Source organism: Anolis carolinensis, chromosome 6, assembly GCF_035594765.1.
Source record: "Anolis carolinensis isolate JA03-04 chromosome 6, rAnoCar3.1.pri, whole genome shotgun sequence".
In the NCBI taxonomy this organism is placed as follows: domain Eukaryota; kingdom Metazoa; phylum Chordata; class Lepidosauria; order Squamata; family Dactyloidae; genus Anolis; species Anolis carolinensis.
In genome coordinates, this window is record NC_085846.1 from 99463637 (window position 1) to 99487071 (window position 23435).

Here is a 23435-nt window from a genome sequence, read left to right on the forward strand (position 1 = left end):
ATGATGGCACCAATTAGGAAATGACAGTTATAACCCAGGAACACAAAATGTGTTATATAGTGTAAATATACTTCAATACAAGCATTTTCAGGTGCATTCAAACTACTCTACTGTTTATCTTAACCCTACTAAAAGTTGAAAATGCTATAATAATAATAATAATAATTATTATTATTATTATTATTATTATTATTATTATTATTATTATATTTCTTACCCGTGTCCCCCCATGGCACAAGGCAGGTCACATCTCTTCAAATAGCTGACAGCTTGCAACCTGAACAGACTTTTTCCAAATACAGATCCAAGTCATTCAAAACCATATCCAAGTCATTCAAAAAACTCTCTGCCCCAGAGTGTGGTGGAGGCTCCTTCTTTGGAGGCTTTTAAGCAGAGGCTGGATGGCCATCTGTCGGGGGTGCTTTGAATGAGATTTTCCTGTTTCTTGCAGGGGGTTGGACTGGATGGCCCGTAAGGTCTCTTCTAACTCTACCATTCTAAGATTCTATGATTCTATACTCTTTCAAAGTATCTCAGAAAAGAGCAAGCAATTCAGTAGACCAACACAAACTAACAAATGGAACTGTACTCCTTAGATCAACTCCAAATAACAACAAATGCATGAAGATCTCAGACAAAGCCTTTGACCAAAAAGCTCCTTTTAACAAAATGTTTTATGCAATACCGTTCCCCTCCCCTTTCTTTCTTACTCTCCGTCTAGCTAGAAGCTTTTTACTAGCTTCAACATACAGATGATGAAGCTGGGCTAAAGAAACACATGCTTCTAATTTTGGATTGTAGCAGTATGTTTTCCAATCCAATAAAGATTTAGATGGTAAAGAATGGGATTCTACTTTAGCAAATCCTAAAGTAGCCGCATGTGTCTGCCTGCAACAGGCAAGATAAAGGGCAGCTGTCTCTAGAATTCCTTACTGAGAGCATTTGTGAACAGTAAAGCAGATAGGCATGTCTCACGAGCTTACATTTCCCAACTCATCTTTAACAACCACACACAAAGCATAAACAGATCCTCATTACTGATTTGGAGGCAGTAATCATACCTTACAACAGACTCAAAAGACTACTACCCCTCTTAATCACGAAAGGTACAATCTACCACATTCAGAGCGCTGAAGTGTGCTCATCCACTAATGAAGCATGCTAAATATTGTATATTAAGTGTCCTCTGGTGAAATATATCAGACAAATGCGATCAACTTATACATCCGAGACAGAAGATGCACTAATCAGATATGAAGGCCAAAACATTAAGCGGCACAAATATTACTTTACTTTTCCTCTGGTATTTAAAGATTTAAAATATGCCAACTCTGTATCATTACAAGAAAATATACCTCTACTTAAAACATCCTCCTTTTCTCTCTCTCTGCATCTCAGGCTAGAGAGGCAGACTATATAAATACTGAATTACACAACAGTCCAAATTCAAATTAAGAAGGAGAATGGAACGGAGAATAGTTCACTTCTTCAATGTGCAAGAATAGTGCTAACTCATTATCATACAAGCTGAACCAAAATTACTTATTTATTTATTTATTTCGTGTCAAAAGCATTGGTACAGCAAATAATGGAAATAAAATAAAAAGAAAAGAAAAGAAAGAAAAGAAAAAAAACCAAAAGAAATAAAAAACCAAAATAATTAAAAATTGGTTAACCCTATGTTTACCACCTTAAATTTATTGAAGAAAGAACAAGAAGTTAATACATTTTGGTTTCTTTTGTTATAGGAATGTTACACAGAATTTTACAAAATTTTACAACATTAAATAATGTTTTCTTTTGCAAAGGACTATCACCAAATACCTATACTTTGCTAAGGCATTATTTCTGTCTTCAGATTACCAGACAGAAATAAATGCAGGAGAATGATGTACAGTTGGATTATAATATAATATCAATTTGAGTCAGTCTTTTATAAAGTCACACCTGTTTTCAATGTTTACTTTTGTCAGTTGCCCAACTATATAATCCACAAACAAAGTTTATAAATGCCAAGATCTACCCAAGATTTACTCAGAACGCTCCATTTGGTCCAATGCACCCTTTTTTTCTTGGGCGTATTGTTTGCTCCCCCTCCCTTTGTGTTCTGTTATCTCTGCATTGACCCAAGCAAGTTATGTGATTATACGAACTCAGAAAATATGCAAATATAAAACTGCTAGAGATCTAAGGTAGATCTGTACAAAGTGGTGGTCTATGGACTACTGCTCCACAAAAAGTTTTCAGGAGAGAAATAAACAGCTGTAGCCAATGAGTAGAAATGTTAGCATCACAAATGTTAGTCCCTGGAAATTTGGAGGAAAGCCCCTGCTCGTCTTCATGCAAAGAACATTTTTTGATCTTTCAGCAGCCACAGTCTTAAAGTCACTCATTACAGAAGTGGTTCTCAACCTGTGTGTCCCTAGCTGTTTTGGCCTACAACTCCCAGAAATTCCAGCCAGTTTACCAGTTGTTAGGATTTCTGGGAGTTAAAGGCCAAAACATCTGGGGACCCAGAAGTTGAGAACCACTGCATTACAGAAGGTCACCTCCCTTATTCAGCGTTCTGAAGACATTGTTTTTGTTGTCGTTGTTAGCTTCTAGGGAGATTCAAGCTTGAGTTGCTCTAGAACCCCTTTACTGATCTATTTAAAAGTCCATATTCTAAATAAATTGATTTTATTCCTATCAACTTTCCTCACTGTCCAGCCTTCATAACTATACATAGTAAATGGAATTACAATGGTATGCACAACCCTAGCATTAGTATTCAGTGAGCTATCTTGACACTTCAGAATCTTGTCTAGTTTCTCCATAACTGCCCTTCCAAGTTCTAGACTTCCAATTTCTCTACTGCAATCGGCATTCTGATGAAAAAAATGGAAAAAAGCTTGAACTATATTGTAATGTCTTCATAATCTACTTTAAAGTTATGTAAATCATCTGTGGGGATTCTTTTTGTTTTCTTGATGTTCAAATATAAACCTTCGTTTGTACTTTCTTCCTTTAATTTCATCAGTAATCATTCCAGGTCTTTTCTATTTTATGTAAAATTCTATTTATTCCAAAAAGCACTCAAAAGAAAAAAAATCATTTGTTTTAGTATTTTTACATTCTGAGTATAAGAAAGTATTGATTTAGAATAAATTGGTAGTTTTCCTTCCATATTGTCTGTACATATGCTAAAAGTGGATATTAACATTCACTACACAGTTAAATTTACTGTGACCATTTAGGCACTTAGGAAGCCTGATTTACACCATACTAGAAACTAGAAACATATTTAGTAGCATCCTTCAGATACCTATTTGCTTAATCGCTTCAGCCTAGTTTGTGTTATTTCAGTATAGGATCCACTGAAATTAACAGGACAATTTTGCTTGAAGATGGTAAAACCCAGCTGCCCAAGTTGTACACTATCTCTAAAACTGCATATCATTGGCTACCAATTGGTTCTTGGTAAGTTCCAATGCACTTCAACAACCTTGCCATGATCAATGTGGTTTCTTGTCTCCTGTCCATAATAATTGATCCTATTATTGATATTCAGTATTTCCATGCCCTTCTTTAGGGTCCTATCTTTGACTTTAAAAATACAGAGTCACCTCAAGCAAACCACACTTTACTCTGAGTCAGAAGCAATGTCAAACTTTAGCAATGTCAAGTTTGGGAACTATTTTTTTAAGAAAAACAAGCTGCTAACTTTATCAAACTCAAAATATACTAATCTGGCTATCCCTCATCCTTATCTTGCCTATATGTTAACTTATCTACATTTTAATTCAATATATTTGAGAGCCAAATAGTTTCCATGCAATGTCAAACCCCTGTACCCAAACATGTGTTTTGTTTGTACAGTACATAAAGTAGGTACAGATACAAGTACATTGAAACATAGCTAACTAACACATATACCTTTAAGAATAAACATGCTTTTAAATCAGGCTGTTCCTTCTGCATCCTCTATTATTCTTGAACTGAACTGCCTCTTACTTTGCTGCATACTCTACTGCAGTCTATCCTGTTATAGGTTTACAAAGGCAGTTCTTTAATTCAATCCATTTAACAATTAAAGTACATTAACTACGGCAGAAAAGCAGTGTTAATATACAGCTTATTACCATTACTAAATTTTAGAAGATGCAGTGGGAGAAGGGGAAAGGACAAGGGGTTGAGTTTGTGCATTTTGCATATTCCCCCCCTCTTTATAAACATCTAAATATAATGGACAAACCTGGCCACTCCAAGCGCAATACAGATTACATATAAAATTCCAGTTGTGGTTGATCATGCAGTCTAAAATCTTGAACTGGGCCATGACTGCCTATAGCGCAGGCTGCATCTCTCTTCTGACTCAGCTTTTGTTCCTGTAGTATTCAGTGAGCACCGTCAGCTATGCAGTGCCCAGATCCAGGAAAGCGGTCCTCTCCTCCCTCCCTCATCTGCCAAGTCAGCAAGACAGCAAACTGCGGAGTGGAGTGCACTTAGGCATAGGCCAGGAGTGCCAAATTCTTCATTCTCAGGAAAGGGAGAGGGGGAAATCCCAGAACACCCTGGGATCACTCACTATAGAAAGACAGAGACTTCCTTGCTGTGTTTTTCCCTGGAAAATGTATTAAGTATAAATTTGCTTGATGCTATATGCATATATTAGGCATCCTCAAACAGTTTGGACCACCAACTCCCAAAAAGCCCTAGCCGGTTGTTAAATTGTCAGGATTCTGGGAGTTGGAGGCCCAAAGAGCTGGAAAACAGCATTTTGAGGATGTCTAGCATACAGGAAATCATACAAAGAATGCTTTTCAAGTTTTGAGTATTCAACTTATCAGTATTGCCTAATTTAAAGGCACAAAATACTTAAGCAGATCTATTAATAAATGGGGTTTTGTCATTCCGAGGGCACACAAAAGTTAAAAGATAGTTTTAATTTCAAATGGGACAAGTTCACTTTCTCATCACAACCCCCAGGTGCAATTTGATAATACTGACCTATCTTGCAGAGTGTTTGTAATCATGATAATATGACATGTGGAAAGCATTTGAACACACCAAAATACTGCATCTCACTCACACACATTATATTACTCTGCTATATTTCTGGTCATAGCTGTATGCAAAAGCTGGTGGGTAGCTATAATAAAACTGTCACTGGTTATAGTCAAAAAGCTAAAATTGTAAGAGAACAAACGAGGGAACATTGTGGGGATGTGAGAAAAACTAAAGTTTTTTCAACTGGTACCATGTTTAAGTGTAAGACAACCTTTAGTAAACTATATAAAATGAAGATGACTCACCATTCTCCTCACACTGCCTCTTTTTTAACAATCATGGACTACAGATGCCTGCAGATCTTGTTTAATAGTAAATACTGCCTCCAGAATTATAAGGCCAACAGTGGATTCAATGGCTATCCACATTTATATCTCCAAGCTCAACCACAAAGTCAAGCATCAATATAGATAAAAGTTCAGAAATTAAATCATAGTCTGAATTTAAAAATAGAAAAACTACCTGTAGTCAAAGTTATTGGTACCAGCCATATTCATTCAAATGCCATAATTACAATTATATGTTTAGAAAGTGATACTCCAAAGCACAAATTATCGTGTTCTTTTGAAGGAACAGTATGCAATGGACATACTTTTGTACCTTGTAAAAACAGAGGTCCTGCTATGGTAGTGGTTCTCAACCTGTGGGTCCCCAGGTGTTTTGGCCTACAACTCCCAGATTTCTGAGAGTTGAAGAACAAAACATCTGGGAACCCACAGGTTGAGAATCACTGTGCTACAGGGAAGAAGGATTCTTAACAGTTTTAAATATGAAGGGGAAGATCTAAGGCGAGGACGGCATTGCTATTTATGGAAAAGTAAAGCAACAATAGAAAAAATTTTTAGAAACCATGTAATAAAGGCCTCATTAATCAAAACATGGAACAAATATAAAGATATACTGTACACTAAAACTCCTATGTGGTTTTCGCCAAGCGAGACGAACCACAGAAGAGAACTCCCCAGGGACAAATGGATAACCTACAAACAACTGGTAATTATCAGAAATCAAGAGGTAAAATTAAAACCGCAAGAACAAATAAAAGAACTAGACCCTACTATAAACTGGTTAAAATATTGGCAAATTAACAAAGAATGTAAAGAAGACAAGAAGAAAGGCTTCCAAATTGAAGAAACATTTTGGGACAAGATATTGATGATAGACAAAACATTAATAAGAATAATATACAAACAACTACTCACTTGGTCAATGGAGGAAGAACAAGTAAAGAAAGTGATGGTAAAGTGGGCCAGGGAAATAGGCCACACAATCAGCATGAGTCAGTGGGAAGAAATTTGGACCAGAAAGCTAAAATATGCGTATGCAGCTGAGATAAGAGAAAACTAGTTTAAAATTTTTTACAGGTGGTACCTGACACCAAACAAAATTGCTAAATATAACAAAGGCAAGACTGATGGGAAATGCTGGAAATGTGGGAAAAGTATCGGCACATTCATGCATATGTGCTGGGAATGCAAGAAGATGAAGAAATTCTGGTATGAGATATATAAAAGAATAGGGAAAATCCTACAAATACAACTAGAATTCAAACCAGAATGTTTCTTATTAGGAATAACATACAGGTAGACCAGAATAAAGACAGTATACTCTTTTATCTCACCACTGCTGCCAGAATAACATTAGCCCAGATTTGGAAAACTAAAGAGACACCTACTATTGAAAAATGGACCACCAAAGTGCTGGATATAATGAACATGGACTTGTTAACACAAAAACTGGCCCAGAATAGAACATCAGCCAATAGAACAGATTGGAAAGTGTTGTTAGACTATTTACAAAAAGAAAAAATAGACTAAAAAGAGCCCCAAGGCGAAATTCAAACATATATTAAACATATCTCTCATCCTTATATATATGTGTGTGTGTGTGTGTGTGTGTACACACACACACACATATATATATATAAGGATGAGAGATATGTTAAATGATAAGAATCAAAGGAGTCGCTCGAAGGATTTGGAAGTAATAGAAATCTTTATTGCAACTTTCTGCACAACCCAAGTGTGGTGGGTGGTTATGATATGTCTTTTTATTTATTTCTTCTTCTTCCTTTGTTTTCTTTTCCTTCCTTCTTTCTTCTTTTCTTTATTTCTTTCTTACATCTCTTTTCCTCTCTTTCTCTTCTTTGCTACTCTTTTATCTTTTTTTCTTTCTTTTCTTTTTTTCTTATGTTTGTACCTAGTAGCTTACATTTTCTCTCGAGCACTTCTTGGCAAACTCTACTACATTCTTTATTATGCATTGTTCACCTACTTTTAATGTAAAGTAAAAATAACAGTGGAGAAAGATATAAGTGGAACAAAGTTGCATGCAAAGCGTCAATAAAAATGATTTATAAAAAAAGATATGAGTGTGTGTGCGTGTGTGTAACTGGCCCAGAACTTTGCAAAAAGGCAGGTAAATTTCTGAAAACTGGAGCTTAGACTGCAGTTATTGTAGTAACTTCCCTAACTTTCTTGCAAACAAACTGTGCTTCTCCAGATTACAATCAAACAAATATTCAACTGTATTTGTTATTGCCATGCAAAGTACAGTTAATTCCCCCTTTCCTCTTAGAATGAGAATGCCTATTTTTCACATAAGAGCACAGCACATTAGTGGTTTTACAGCAAGGTCACTGCCAGACAGGGCCACTGCAGAAACCGAAAGGGAGGTAGAAGAGAGGGAACATAGACAGATGCCTGCCAAACTCTTTCTAGGTAATTTTGTTCTGCTGAGATGCAGCATAAGCAGTTTTAAGGTGATTATGTGCCAATGAAATCAAGGAGAAAGGGCGCAATTGACAATACTACAGTACCACTGTGAACTTCACTATATTCAAATCATCAATCTGCAACCCAAGGCAATGCAAGTTCTTGGCACTGGCTGCCAATTCATTCTGGGCACAAATCAAAGTGCTGGTTTTAGACCAGGCATGGGCAAACTTGGGCCCTCCGGGTGTTTTGGACTTCAACTCCCACAATTCCTAACAGCCTACCAGCTATTAGGAATTGTGGGAATTAGAGTCCAAAACACCCAGAGGGCCCAAGTTCACCCAATACCTGTTTTTGACCTTCAAAGTCCTATAAGACTTGGCTCCAGACTATCTGAAAATCTGTATCTCCCTATATAGGCCTGCTCAAGTTTTATAATCTTTGAGGAATGGCTTTCTCTCCATCAGACTGATGGGAGAGTGCCCTCTTGGTGGTTGCTCCTAGGTTTGGATACTTCCTCCCGAGGAATGTGATTCCACTCTGTTGTCTTATCTTCAGCAAACACAGATACTCTTATTTAAACAGGTCTTCAGCTTTGGTAGACCAGAGTGGAGCAATATGCAATTGAGTGAGCTGCTTTAGCATGTAGTGCATATTTTAAGTGTTCTGATCGTTGTAATTTTTAATATTTTTAAGGTAGTCATTTTAATTGAATGTGCAGTTAATTTTTTATTTTAGTACTTGATATTGTTTTAAGTGTTCTACTTCAGTCTATGTTGCAAGCCACTTTGAGTCTCATTCAGAAGGAAAGGGTAACATAAGTAAAAAGAAATTAATTAATCAACATTGTTCCCACAAAAACACAGTTATAAAAGAAGAAACATATTTTTCTCCTATTATCAGTCAGTGCATAATTATGAAATCTGCAAAGGCTGTATTAATACTGGATTGTTTTGTGTGACTTGGGCTGCAAGGATCAACACAGCACCATTCCAAAGTATATAAAATGCAACTGAATACTTCAGCAAAACAACTACCCAGATTTTCCTAAGGTGTCTGGAACAGCAGCCCAGGAGTATCATTACGTCTCTCCATTCTTTGTTATTATTATTAATAACATCTATTGTGCAAAGTTCAAAAGTAGAAAAATATCTTGCTGGAGCAGTATCGAGCGACAAAACAGAGAGAAAAATAGCACAGCAAGGAGGACAAAATGTCCTAGATACAGTGGTTAGCTAGAGGGTCTTAGAGTTGTAACCAAGGTGGATACACACTATATTTCTCTAGAGAATATGTGTCTCCCATTCAAGGAATGGGAAGTCAGCAGGGAAGGCTAAGGAGAAGGGAGAGAAATTATAATCCTTTGTATAATCCCATCAAATTATGGGTATCGGTCCCATGGATGTGAGGGCCAAATTGCAAGTTTAAAATAAGTTTTCCTATTAACAACACTACTTTAAAACAGTTTAAAATATTAAGATGAAAATTAAAGTATAGCATTCCACATTAAAATATCCTTCTACAACATATAATTAATAAATAACTTCAATGGCTAGAGGTTATGGATATCTTTAAATGGTGCTTGCTGTAAGTTTTAAAAACTGTTTTATTTGATATGTTAATTGAGTTTTTATATCGGGATATGATGTTTTAATTGATTATGTATTACTGTCTGATGTATTTGTATGAATTTTATATGTTGTATGCCGCTTTGAATCTCACCCACGGGGAAAAAAGCGGGATAGAAATAAATAAATAAATAAATAAATAATAGCCAAGATAAGAAATTTCTAAATGAATTAAAACTCACAACTGCCCTACATTCACCTGGTTCTTCAAGATGAACTTTGCAAACACAATCAAGAGGAAATGGCAGCTGTCTTTGCTTACTATTGATAACTAGAATTGTTGCACCACTATACTTGTGTCCAATCTCCCGTGCATGTATGTACGAATTGCCTGTCAACCTATACCAACCCTATGCATCTCATACGATTTTCTTCAGCATGGAGCATCTCCTTTGTCAGAAATAGAACCAATAATCAATGATGATCTCCTGTCCAAGTACTAATCAGAACTGACCCTGCTTAGCTTCCAGGATCAAACAGAATCTGGTGCCTTTATGTTATGTAAACTTCCATCCCCCTACCTTTCTCCTAAGCAGACTTCAAGCTTGGGATGATTTACCTTGCTTTTTAGAAAAATGCTGATGTGCAGCAACTAAAACCAAGTGCAACAAAGCAAGTGAAGATGGGAAGATACTTGCTTCAAACTGAAAAACAAATGTGCCTCTGAAACATACTCAATTTTTTAAAAATGGTTTCAAATAACAGAACTGAAAAAACAAATCTTGTCACACACAAAAATCAATTACTGTTCTCCCTGTTCCTCCTTCTCTCCCTACCTGGTAAGTTTTCTTCCATCTCATCAGCTAAATTCAGAAGGGGGTGTGTGGGAAGGAAGCCTTGGTACTTCCTGCTGTTAAACAGGGAGGAGTCAGTAATGTAAAGGACAAATTGCCTGTCTACCATAGTTCCTGATCGACCTTGCGCACACCCCTGCACTAAGTACCTTTGTAATGTTTACTATGCTGACTACTCCAGCCTCAAGAGGAATGCAAATGTTGCCACAAGCTATCACTGCCAGTTATCTATAGCGCAGTCTGCAACACTATCCTCAGAATAAGAGATTTAACTCCTTTTAAACTTAAGATCTCTGGATGCTGTAATGAAGTCAGGGATTGCTTACTGCACTGGAAGTGCTTACAGATTTCATCCGATCACCAGTACCCAAGAAAACAAATATACACAGTAGCTGCTTGTTTTTCCTCTCCTTTTGTTTATTTTGATTTGCTTTCTGTAATTCAAGCCAATATGACAAAAATACCAATGAAAATGTAGCGTTTTTAATCTACACACGCAGCTACTTTTAAAATTCTGCATATGGGGTTAAAAAACATTTCCAACTACTATGCCACTGATCATTGTTAATTTATGAATTTTGCCATGGCTGCAGAAGTAGCAATCTGGATGCTTTGTTTACTTATTACGCAGAATAATACCAACTAGCAGTAGACATGAGAATTCAAATCCTGGGTCACCAAAGGTTCCCCGTCCAAAGTCCAGTTAGTTCAATCAACTCCTAGGCAGGTATTATATAGCAGTCTCTCTCAGTCTGCCACACCTTGTTAACAATGGCATCTGATTCTAACTGCTGAATTTCTTATAGACAATGTTTTCTAGGAATAAGACATTATACAAGCATGGGCATACACAATTAAGGAAAAATTGCAACCCAAACTGAAGCAAGCAGCAAGTATACTAGATAGATAATCCTTCTGGAATAAGGTCAGGTTTCAATTAACACAAAATCCAAACCAGTCTTGGTGTCTCTTAGATTGGTATCCAATGGTTTGTTCACAGGCTGTAATGATTGCCTTTAACACTGTGAATCGTAATGCTCTCTGGAACATCCTCTTGAAAATCAGATGCCCTGATAAATTTGTGAACATCCTGCAGCTCCTCCATGTTGGGAATAGCCTTGGACAGTAATGAAACCCAAAGCTGTGTCAAACAGGGATGTGTTATTGCCCCAACCTTATTTTCCATCTTTGTAGCTTTGATTCTACACCTTAGTGACGGGCAACTTCCCACCAGTGTGGAAATCATCTATCAGACAGATGGCAAGCTCTTTAACCTCAGCAGGCTGAAAACCGAAGCCAAGATCACAACAACGTCTGTTACAGAACCCCAATATGTTTTTTTTCTGTATCAGGAGCAACTTGAGAAACCGCAAGTCACTTCTTGTGTGAGAGAATTGGCCATCTGCAAGGATGTTGTCCAGGGGACGCCTGGATATTTGATGTTTTACCATCCTGTGGGAGGCTTCTTTCATGTCGCTGCATGGGGAGCTGGAGATGACAGAGGGAGCTCACCCACTGATATAATATGGTGATGATAATGTAATCTGTGCTCATTCAGAGGAAGACCTACAAGCCACTTTAAACGCCTTTGCAGAAGTATATGAAAAGCTTGGCCTCTCACTCAACATTAAGAAAACTAAAGTGCTCTACCAGGAGGCACCAATCAATCCCTCAGCAATGTCAGAAATAAAGCTGAATGGTGTAATGCTAGAAAATGTTGACCATTTTCACTACATAGGCAGCCACCTCTTCCCAAAAGTCAACACCAACGTGGAAATACAACACTGTCTGAGATCTGCGAGTGCAGCATTTTTTCAAATGAAGCAAAGAGTGTTTGAGGATTGGGACATTCACAGGGATAACAAGATGCTTGTTTATAAAGCTATTGTCCTTCCAACTCTGTTGTATGCCTGAAAAACATGAACCATCTACAAACATCACACTCAACTTCTGAAAAGATTCCATCAGCGTTGCCTCTGAAAAATCCTGCAAATCTCTTGGGAAGAAGGGCAGATAAAATCAGTGTTCTGGAAGAAGCAAAGACCACCAGCAATGAAGCAATGACTATCCACTATCAACTTCGCTAGACTGGCCACACTGTATCACAGTCTCCCAAAGCAATTATTTTACTCTCAGCTCAAAAATGGAAAACAGAATATTGGTAGACAACAAAAGAGAGGGGCTTAAAACTAACCTTTAAAAATGTGGCATACACACAGAAAACTGGAAAGCCCTGCCTCTCAAGTGTTCTAACTGGAGGTCAGCTGTAACTATCAGTGCTGTGGATTTTGAAGAGGCTCAAATAGAGGGTGACAGGGAGAAATGAGCCAAAAGGAATACATGTTAAGCAAACTCTTGTTGGGACCACCTTCCATCTGGAAATTTATATCTTCATTGCAAAAAAAAAAAAAAACCCATGCAGATCCAGAATAGGTCTCCATCATTATTTATAGACCCATCACCAAGAGACTACCCTTGGAAGGCAATAATACTTGGCCACGAGTGATAACCTATGATTATGATTTTGCACTGACAGATCCTGGCAGTACAACTTCTTTGGTCTGGTAATTGTGAAGGGACAAGTGAAGCATGTCTAGCACTGCTTTGCCACAGAGCGTTCATTTTGACATCTACAGGTGCTTAACTGTCAGCATCAAGAGGCACTATGAGATAATGACCTGCATAACAGTCTGCCTTTCTCAGCTTCAGGCTGACACTATGGGCAAATTTCAATACAAAGTGTTTCCTTAGACAATATTTTGACATTCTTCCTATATAGCAAGACAAACAAATAGCTAGCATACGTATTCTTTCTTGCATAGTAGCAGATACATGGCTGGGAATTCAACTAAATTGCTATAACAAGTAATGCCAACTCCAAAAGAAACATTTTTCCATGAGGTGACTATTATCATCTCCGTTTGAATAAAACCTGCATGTATTTTCAATTCTGATTCAATATTATGTTCCTTCTTTCAGAGTTCATTCTTTAGAGAATATGTTTCCCTGCATCTCAACAAAAGGAAAGTTGAGCAAAGGCCTACTGTATGCTTTTATTCTCTCACCATACCTTCTTGAAAGATGACAAATTATAAAAAGGGCAAAGTATGTCTTCATGTCATTATCAAAATACAAAGACTACATTCAACACCAGTGACCCCAGGCAAACAAAGAGAAATCTACTAATGCCCTGTTGCTTTCCTTTTTTTAATGCATTCTAGACCTTTCTGACTGATGGCTATACAAAAGTGAAGATTTCACAGAGTTTGCTTGGCAAAATTTGTCTGGTGGGGTGGAGGAAGATTGTCATTGCCTTCTTCTAAGGCTGAGAGAGTATAACTCGTTCAACATCACCCAGTGGCCAAGACAGGACCCTAACTGTGGTCTCCCAAACTCCTAGTACACCCAAACCACAATAACATGCTGGCTCTCGAAAGCAATGGTTTTAATCTGTTTTGCCATTAGCTGCAGTTTTACAGGTACACAAGATTTCCAGGAATGCAGACATTCTCCTGGAGTCATTCTGTCAACAAACTTAAAGAGATCAAAAAGCCAATGCCTCATTAAAATGTTTGAACGGCATTTTCCATTCCAGACCCGGATTGTTGTTCATTAAATGTTGATAAGAACTTCAAGGTTTTGTTATTTATTTTCTGAACTACAAAACGTAGCCTTGAATACTACAAACACTTCTATACAACAGGTTTGCATATCCTACTATCCCTCAAATATATTTGGCTACAGTATATGGAGGATGGCAGACTTGGGAAAGACTACATTATATTACATTTACTATTGGGAAATTTTCCAGTTATAGTCTTCCACATTTGTGGGTTAAAATTGTGTAGACTTTGATTATTCACAGATTTGGTTAATATGTTCTCTCTAACAATATTTAGGTTTTTCAGTGCAGCTTGGTGATCAACTTCTGTTGGCAGCTGATTACCAGGATCTAAAAATGTGTAAAAAGGTGTTCTCTCATAAGAAAAATGTCTTTCTTAATTTGTGTGGGGTTCACTTATGGATCCTTCCCCCTCCGCAATCCATAATGGAAGTGAAGGATCTACTGTCTTTTCAACTATAAGAAGGTGCCAAAAATATAGTTCATTCATTTCCAAATTCTATGGAAATAAGACTACTTTATAAAATGTTCCGTACTAATGCAATTTATTCATTCATGTACTGATACCATTGTTCCCTTGATGGATTGTCACCTTGTCGTGGTGCGGGAGCTTGCGTGTTCCAATGAACCTGCAGGCGCAACCACTGGAGTCACGCACTCCCAGGAGGGGCCACAAGGAAGGATCCAGACCAAGAACAATATCATTATATAATAGCTAAGCACTTTGAAAAATGAAGTTATATAATGTATGACTGTCAATATTTTATTTTATATAAATATTACATATCCCCATCACAAATCATGAACATACATTTAAAACCACTTTAGGCCAAAAATGGAAGAAAGTGAACTCGACTGCATCAACAAATATTCCAAAAGTACTTCTTCAGTACAGCTTTGGTATTGTTTCTAGTCCTTATTTTCCAGTCCATACTAAAATTGACACTAAGCAACTAAACTCTAAACATAAACCCTCTCCCTGCTGTCTGTTTGCACCCAGGGAATATGAATGTTACACTCAGGTCTAGAAAACCATGACAAGAAATGCAGCAGATAATAAGCACTTAAGGGGAACAAACTCCAAACAACCAAGTGGAATACATAATTTACAAATCATATGAGAGAGAGGGAGAGAGATCTAAAGTAAATCTGCAGGAGCCTTTTATTGAAAGAGACATCAGATGACTAGTCCACAAATTGATGGCAATCATGTCAATTAACTACCAAATTGCTCTGCCACTGTTTGAACAGGAAGCCATCTTTGCTTTTTCTCCTGGCCCTCTCAAATTCAAATGTGCCCCAAGATCAAAGCAAAGCTGCTGTGACCTCTGAAACCAGGCAGATTCCATGTTTCAAAATCATTCGCATATTCACAGCTGAGCAGCTTCAGAATTGTGGGTTAACAGAATGCCCAGAAGAACAAAGCATTACAAAAATTCAGAGACAGTTTGTTACAGCTGCAAATCCTGCTTGCACAAGCAAGTAGGTCTCAACTGCATTTTTATTTAGAAACAATTGGGAGCTGGAAAATTATGCCCCAGGTTTTAAATAGTTCCAAAAGCAAAGTCTCTAATCTTACCCTTTTCCAAGCAGTAGTGGTGTCGATCTATTCTGGGTGTTAGTCTGCTTAAGCTATAATAAATACTGTATGTTGGTCTTCAGTCGCATAGCTTACTTACATGATGCTTCTGAACTTGTTATAAAGCAATGTTGTTCTTTTAAGCTCTTGGCTATGGAGTCGGCATACCTCTGGTTCTAGAAAGAGATGAGCAGCTATATATCTGTAATCGAGGTTTTTTTTTTAAAAAAGAGTAACCATAACAAACTTTCTTAAAACAAACTTTGCATATACATCTTGGATATTATCAAGAATAAGCCATTGAATTTCTTATCACCTTACTAAAATTGGTAATAGTGTTACACTGCACATCAGCAATCTTTTTTTCCTAAGTGAGCTTACAAACCACTCAGAATTGTTGAAATGTTCCTGCTGAGGAGGAATAGCTCATTTATTTAAAATATTTATCCCTATCTTCAGCCAGGAAGGCTCCATAGAACATTACAGATTACAAAATAAGATACAGTCTCTATCTTTAGGTTTATTGTGGACAAAACAGAAATGGAGTTGAGAAACATGCAGGAGAAAGAAAAAAGAGCAAAACACGACAACCATAACAAAGGTTTTAACAATACCCTTTCTTAAATTGTGCTATTCCTACTGGGGGTTAATTGGATGGACTGTGTGGTCCCTTCCAACTCTATGATTCCATGAAATTCAAATATGACATTTTCTCAAATGTAGAAAACAAGTCATGGGTTCCCAGACTAGGCCCCATCACCAACCAAGGTTTGAAAAATCCCACTGACTGTGGTGTATATGAAAACCTCCACGTGCAGAATAAAAGTGTGTGTATTGTATGTATATAGGTTCAGATATCAGCAAGAAATAGTGTTCTAAGATCTGCAGAGATACTCGCAGGAACACAGCAAGTGAGAGTCCAAAAGTGGCAGGCTAAAACCCAGCACCTCGATCAGTGGCTGATACAGGATGAGAAACTCCCTCCTGGGCACACAGAAAGCTGGGTGACTTGGAAGGCGCTGAACAGTCTGCAATCTGGCACCATGAGATGCAGAGCCGATCTTAAGAAATGGGGCTACAAAGTGGAGTCTGCAACATGCGAGTGTGGAGAAGAGCAAAGGACAGACTACGTACTACAATGCAGTCTGTGTCCTGCCACATGTACAATGGAGGACCTTCTTACAGCGAAACCAGAGGCACTTTAAGTGGCCAGCCTCTGCTCAAATAAAATTTATTATAATGCCAAGTACTTAAAACTCAATTTGTGGTTTTTTTTATACATTATAACTGCATTCTCAATTCGCTTCTGACATGATAAATAAAAATAAATAACGTTTATAGTAGAAACATAGAGGTTGAATCAAAGTTTTTTTTTAAGTGATAAAAATTAGAACTTGGGACAATTAATTTTAATTGTAATTCCCAAAATTCCCCTACTAGTAGTGCTAGAAACATTTCTAAACATTTCTGAGTCCTACTACTCCAATCAGTTTCTTACAAACTGACATTAGTGTTCTAAACACCAATGTGTATCTTTATTAGATTATTCTTAATCTGTTGTATGGCTAGTGTTTTGTTTTTGTAGAAAATCAGTTTTTATAGAAAATCAGTCAAAAGCAACACTAGTCTCTCTCTTCTTTCTATTTCCCAACAAATCCGTCTTATCCAAACAGCTAGATGAACACCAGTTGGGAGAAATCCAATTAGGACTTCCTGCCTTCATCAGTGGAATGTGGGGGGTAGTAAATCCATTTCCTCTCTTTAGCCCCCCCTCCCTTCTTGCCCTTAAAATACTCACTCTAGAACACATTTTCAGGGACTGGAGGAGGAAAGGAAATGAAAGTCCTGCTTCATAATCAGGGATCCTGGAAATGTTTTTAAAGGAGAGAAGCTCAACATTTCTCAGGCAGGTTACTATTAAGTTTTTTTATACGCACACACATCCATTACAAAGCAAAGCAAACACTGCATGTATTGTGCTAAAATAAAAAATGAATGAATGGAAGCAGCCAATACTCCACCATCAATACAGTGGCAAGATAATGAATGTTAAAGGTAAAGGTTTTCCCTTGACATTAAGTCCAGTCATGTCTGACTCTGGGGGTTGTTGCTCATCTCCATTTCTAAGCCGAAGAGCCGGCGTTGTCCGTAGACACCTCCAAGGTCATGTGGCCAGCATGACTGCATGGAGCGCAGTTACCTTCCCGCCGGAGCAGTACCTATTGATCTACTCACATTGGCATGTTTTCGAACTGCCAGGTTGGCAGGAGCTGGAGCTAACAGCGGCTGCTCAAGCCGCTCCCGGGGACTGAACCTGGGACCTTCAGTGTTACAACACTGAAATAATTTTACAAACACACGCAATTGATATATCAAGCAAAGAAAAACTATATAAGATTGTTAAGAGAATGCATATATAAGGCACCCTATCATATCCATTCTTCCACTTGGCTACTTTAAAAACAAAAGCTGTGGTGATACCTTGGATGAAGATATAGGGCAGCATGCATAATACTCTCAAAAAATGCTAAAACATGTACAGTAGAGTCTCACTTATCCAACATAAACGGGCTGGCAGAACGTTGGATAAGCAAATACGCTGGATAACAAAGAGAGATTAAGGAGAAGCCTATTAAACATCAAATTAGGTTATGATTTTACAAATTAAGCACCAAAACATCATGTTATACAACAAATTTGACAGAAAAAGTAGTTCAATACGCAGTAATGTTATGTTGTAATTACTGTATTTATGAATTTAGCACCAAAATATCACTATGTATTGAAAACATTGACTACAAAAATGCGTTGGATAATCCAGAACGTTGGATAAACGAATGTTGAATAAGTGAGACTCTACTGTATATCTACTAAGCTTGAGGTGTAGAGAATCAGAAAAAGGGCACAATCAGAGAGAGGAAAAATTGCTTCTCTCAACCATTATTCAATCATCGTTAGACATGAAGACTCTTGCTAACACAACATGTAGTTAGAAATCCCCTCCATCAGTTTAATGTAGCTTAATCTGAAAAGCGTACATACGTAGTACAAACTGCAGGTAGTCTTTCTTTGATTTCTGGGTGGAGCTAATGACAATATCTGTCTCAATGTTACTTGGTGCTTGATTATTAAATACCCTTTAGATAAGAATGCCTCAAGAGTCTCAACTAAATAATAGTTTTAGTGGTCTACTTGACCTGACCATTTTGTGGTGAGATTCAGCATAACCTGGGGTGGGGTGGGGTTAAGTTTAGGTTCCAGAGTCTATGTTCAGAAGCTGAAATCCACTCATTAAACATTAGATCCTATCCATTCTTTATGCTGTATTTTAACACCAAACTAGTGTTCATGATACAACTGTTGTGGGGAAAGCAGGTGTGGCTAATAATAATAATAATAATAATAATAATAATAATAATAATAATTTGTATTACCCACATCTCTTTACAGCTCAAGGCAGAGCACAAGATAGTTGAAATATAGCATCATAATAAAATACATTCAATAAAAGCATATATTAAAACATATTCAAATACATATATTAAAATACATGGAATCTAGATTAAAATACAATAAACACAGAATGTGGCTTTAAAATGTATAGACAAAAACTGATTGGGTAGGCCTGCCGAAAGAAATAGGTCTTCTGTGGTATTTTAAATTCTGGCAAATTCTGATTTGATGAACCTCTGGCACTACAGACTTTTCAGACTTCCAGTTCTTAAAAGTGTTATCCAGCTATGCTAATGTAAGGAATTGTGGGAACAATAGAGATTCCCACAGTTTTGATCTAAATATTTCAAGCAACACTATGTCTTTGCACTTTTAGGTAAAAAGAAACCCCACAGGTGTCCAGATACCCTTATTGTCTATGAACAATAATAAGATGCATTTGTTCATATTAATCTTTATAACAGAAGCAAGTCTACAAGAATTGTTCATGGCACAAATTGTTTGAGGAAAACTGAAAATTGTTAGTGTAAATTAAGGGTCTAAGCCCAAGTCCTAAATGGGATTTCCCCTTTTTAACTTCCAATTGAGAAATAACTTTTCCCCCCATCAAAGCATCCTAATGGTAGTACAATCTGACCAATTCACTGAATTCTGCCTCTTATGCAACCCTCAAAACTGCAGGACCCATCTCTGGCCAGACTACAATCAGTTTCATGAATAAAGATATAATGCTAAACATATTTACTAAAATGTAAGCCCCACTGAGATCAATTAAACTACAAACCTATACCCAACTGACAAATCCAGAGCTAGGGAAAAGCTGTCAATTTCCATCCAACTACTTTTTAAATTCTTTGAATGTGTATTTTGTTAAATGCCTGTATTTTTAAACAGACCCAAGAATTCAAACCACTAATTTGCATCACAAGTGAAGATCTTCAGATTCTTTAGAAACCTTTCCACTCTAATCATCAACACAATGTTATTTTAGTTTAAATGTGGTTGGCTACAGTCTTTTTGGTTTGGGTTTTCTGAAAAAGATTTCACTCGTGCTACTAACAAATACAGTACTAAAGTAAATACAGCTTAAATTTTGCAAGTATAGGGAAGTCTTGGCTGCCATCGCAATATCCTCTCAGGCTATACTACTGCACCACAACTTTCTGTTGTATGTGGATTTGTGCTTTAGTCTCAAATTTTATAGAAATAAAATGCTTTTTCAGACATACATTTATAGTATTTGTGGTAGTCTGAATTATACCTCAGGCAAGATTTTTATCCTCATCAAAGTTTCTCACATTACTCTCCTTGACTTCTGTCTTAAAGTCCATGTTTGAAAATGCATGTATGATCCTACTCATGTTGCCACACAAAGCAGTTTCAAATTTAGAGATTAGAAACAGATAAGCATCAAGTAAAACTCCCTGAAACTGACCCCTCAATTTTCTATCTGGTCTCTAGCTTACCAAACTTCCTATATGACAGTCATGTGAGCAGCCAATGGATTCAATCTGGCAAATGCATGCATGGAGTACAGGCTCCTGCGAGCACAATGACTATAGATACCAGATTTTTAAATAGCCCAGTCTAGTAAAATAAATAAGCACTATTTCCAAGCAGCTCACCTTATTTGAACTGGATGGGCGTTGGTTTTTCCAGGCAAATGGTTGGGACACTGTGGCCCTTGACTCCCATCAGCTGGTGACCAGCCAACTGTGTGTAGCAGAGGGAACTGCAGCCCAATATCTAGAAAGCAATAGTTTCCTTCACCTATTATGCTGTCAATATTCCCACTTGAGTCATGGATAAATGGGCTGGTAATAATAAAAAAATAATAAAACTTTATTTCTATACCATCCTATCTCCCCCAAAGAGACTCGGGAATCATTGAGTCTTTGTGGAATCATTTGCAACACTGAAATAGATCAGGAAATCTCTAGAACTTCAATTGTTGTTAGATTCCTTATTCCAATTAGCTTCAGCCACCATTCCTGGTGGTCAGGAATGACAGAAAGTAGTAAAGTAAAGCTTTCCCCCTGACATTAAGTCTACTTGTGTCCGACTCTGGGGGTTGGTGCTCATCTCCATTTCTAAGCCAAAGAGCCACCGTTGTCCGTAGATGCCTTCTAGGTCATGTGGCCAGCATGACTGCATGGAGCGCTGTTAGCTTTCCGCCAGAGCAGTACCTATTGATCTACTCACATTTGCATGTTTTCGAACTGCTAGGTTGGCAGAAGCTGGGGCTAACAGTGGGAGCTCACCCCACTCCTTCGGTCAGCAAGTTCAGCAGCTCAGCAGTTTAACCCACTGCGTCGCCATTATAAATTTAAAATCACAAATCCCTCCAATGACTAAGTGCAAGACACTGGCTTCTATTTTGGAATCCTGTAACATGTGAGCCAAACCTCCTTTCAATGACATATTCATTATGATTCTGCTGTGTTTCCATCCCGTAAAGAAAACAGGAAAGGGGGCTATACAGTACTGGAAACATCCTTTTTCTGCTAGTGGAGAAAAGAGCAGAACAGGATATCTTTCTTGCCAGAACATTGGGGCTGATCATCTGCTATTTTTTAGTAACATATTTTCTAGATTCTGTTTTTACATTCTTGATAGATGTTGCTTTTTCTGTAAATGTGACTAATGATAGGTACTTTCAGAACACATCAAAACATATTTCTCATGAAGTGCATCTAGGGACAAGACCAGCTATGCAAGCTAAGCAAGAGCTGCCCAGTTTTATTTCTATCACTTGCCTCACTGAATCTAAAGGAACATGCAAACAGAATAACAGCTATCCACATTTGTACACCTTTTTGGAATCTTCTTTCAGGTGTCTTGTTTATCCTCACAAACAGTTTTCACACTTATAATTGGAAAGGTAATTCAAATTTTGAAGAAAAAAAAAGAACAGTGTGTTCCAACATTATTTTTCAAGATCACTTAAGCCATACACCGCCTCGTACATGCTTTGGCAAAAACTAGATCAGAACAAGCTTACAAATACAAGGATTGTTTTCTCATTTTTGATGTTTGTACATTCTAGAATTGACTCCCGATGCTGTCCCCTGCCCTATGATGAGAAAATAGGTAAAAAAAAACCATTTGATATCCAGAAATGTTACCAAGGTTCGCATTACCAAAGCAAGATCGTCCTTGCATACTGGATGCAAATTAAGAGTGAAGATTTACCCAAAAAATATGCTGGATTTTTCAAAATGTTAATTTTGGAAGAAAGGGGAAGCTATAAAATCCAATTAAGTTCACCAGATTTTCATTTCACTTGATTCTGCTGCAGCAAGTGCAAACAGGAGTTATCTGCTAGCCAGCAGAGGCGAGGAATGATGGAAACTGGAGTCCAATAGTATCTGTGGGGCCACATCAATCCTGCTCTCTGCCTTAATGAACAGGAGAGCACAATGGTTCCTGGAATGATTGCCCTGAATCTATTAACTAATCTACAGAGAGGAGGAAGAGAGGAGAGGCTCAAATCAGCCACAAAGTTAGCCATCAAAGACAAAGGATTAATCACTCAGCCTCAAGACTACAAATCACTTGAAATGAACACCTACCACTTAATAGCTGCTGTCCTGTGTCCTATTCTCCCTTTCTCCTTCAATGTTTAGCACAACATACCTATACTATGTTACATGTTATAAAAACAAGCACAGAGATGGGTTTTAAACTTAGTTAAATGAACAAAACATTTAAAAATGAAATGAACTCCCTTTATCTTATTTCCATGCCTCACCAATAGTGCTTAAGCAGTATATTGTAAACATTTATGAAGATAACTGGGTTGGTTAAGAGTATACAATTTACAGAAGAAAAGCTGAGCACAAGTAGTATTTTACAGTATTTGCTTACAGCCTTGTATAAAGGATAAGAGGTTAATTCTGGAAAACCACATCACTTAAGCTACTATACAACTAGTTTGAGGGCTGACTGTTGGAAGTTAGTTGAGCCTGTCAGCAAATTCCACAAGATCTCCAATTACAACAATAGGCAGAAGGGCTTGCAGACCTGTGAGGATTTTGAATGTTTGTTACTCATTGCTCCATGTTTAGGTGGTAATGTGGCCAAAGCACTATCAAGGCTGAGCTTAGGGAATAAATTTCAGTTATTGTGTTCAGTATCTAATAAATTGTTTGGAGTGGCCCGTTTCAAAGAGTAAAAAAACAAACAAAATGGAAGGTCTGTGTGCTTATTACAGCAACAACAAATGCAGCAAGCATTTTTAAAAGTAATGTACCAAACAGAAGATCAACCTCAGGACACCTGGAACCAAGTCAGGAATTCTGATTAACTCTCTGCTGCTGGCAAATGAATTAGTGCCATAGCTGTCATGGATCAGCAGGGTAAGAACATTTTTGTATTGATTTCTCTCTCACACACAGGAAGTTATTAACTCCCACAATGCAACGCCAAATCAAACTTTCTGGAAGGCATATGATATAGTCTCCTAGCACTTGAAGGCTATCTCATAGCAGAAACACAACATATTTTAGTGGAAATTATTGTAGCTTGGCTTTTTCTATATCAGATTTTCAAATCCAGGGAACATTAAGTGCTTCCATACCTCCATTCCAGAAAATA

At 37.4% G+C, this 23435-nt stretch overlaps 1 protein-coding gene across 8 annotated transcripts in view; it reads right to left on the reverse strand.

Annotated features, from left to right (window-relative positions):
• The window catches only part of arhgap21 (Rho GTPase activating protein 21), a 126261-nt gene that overhangs the window by 81985 nt on the left and 20841 nt on the right, over window positions 1–23435 (reverse strand). For 2 of the 8 annotated variants that reach the window (XR_010007086.1, XM_062983750.1), the window contains exon 1: window positions 4235–4380. The exons of 1 other annotated variant lie outside the window; for it this stretch is intronic. Coding sequence is in view for 5 of the 7 variants with exons in the window: in XM_062983750.1 (XP_062839820.1) it covers window positions 4235–4318 (84 nt within the window). In the remaining 2 variants the exon portion in view is untranslated. Of the gene's footprint in view, window positions 1–4234; window positions 4382–23435 lie in introns of those variants that run through there. 5 more of the 8 variants (XM_008112407.3, XM_008112404.3, XM_008112406.3 and 2 more) reach the window with 3 other exon arrangements.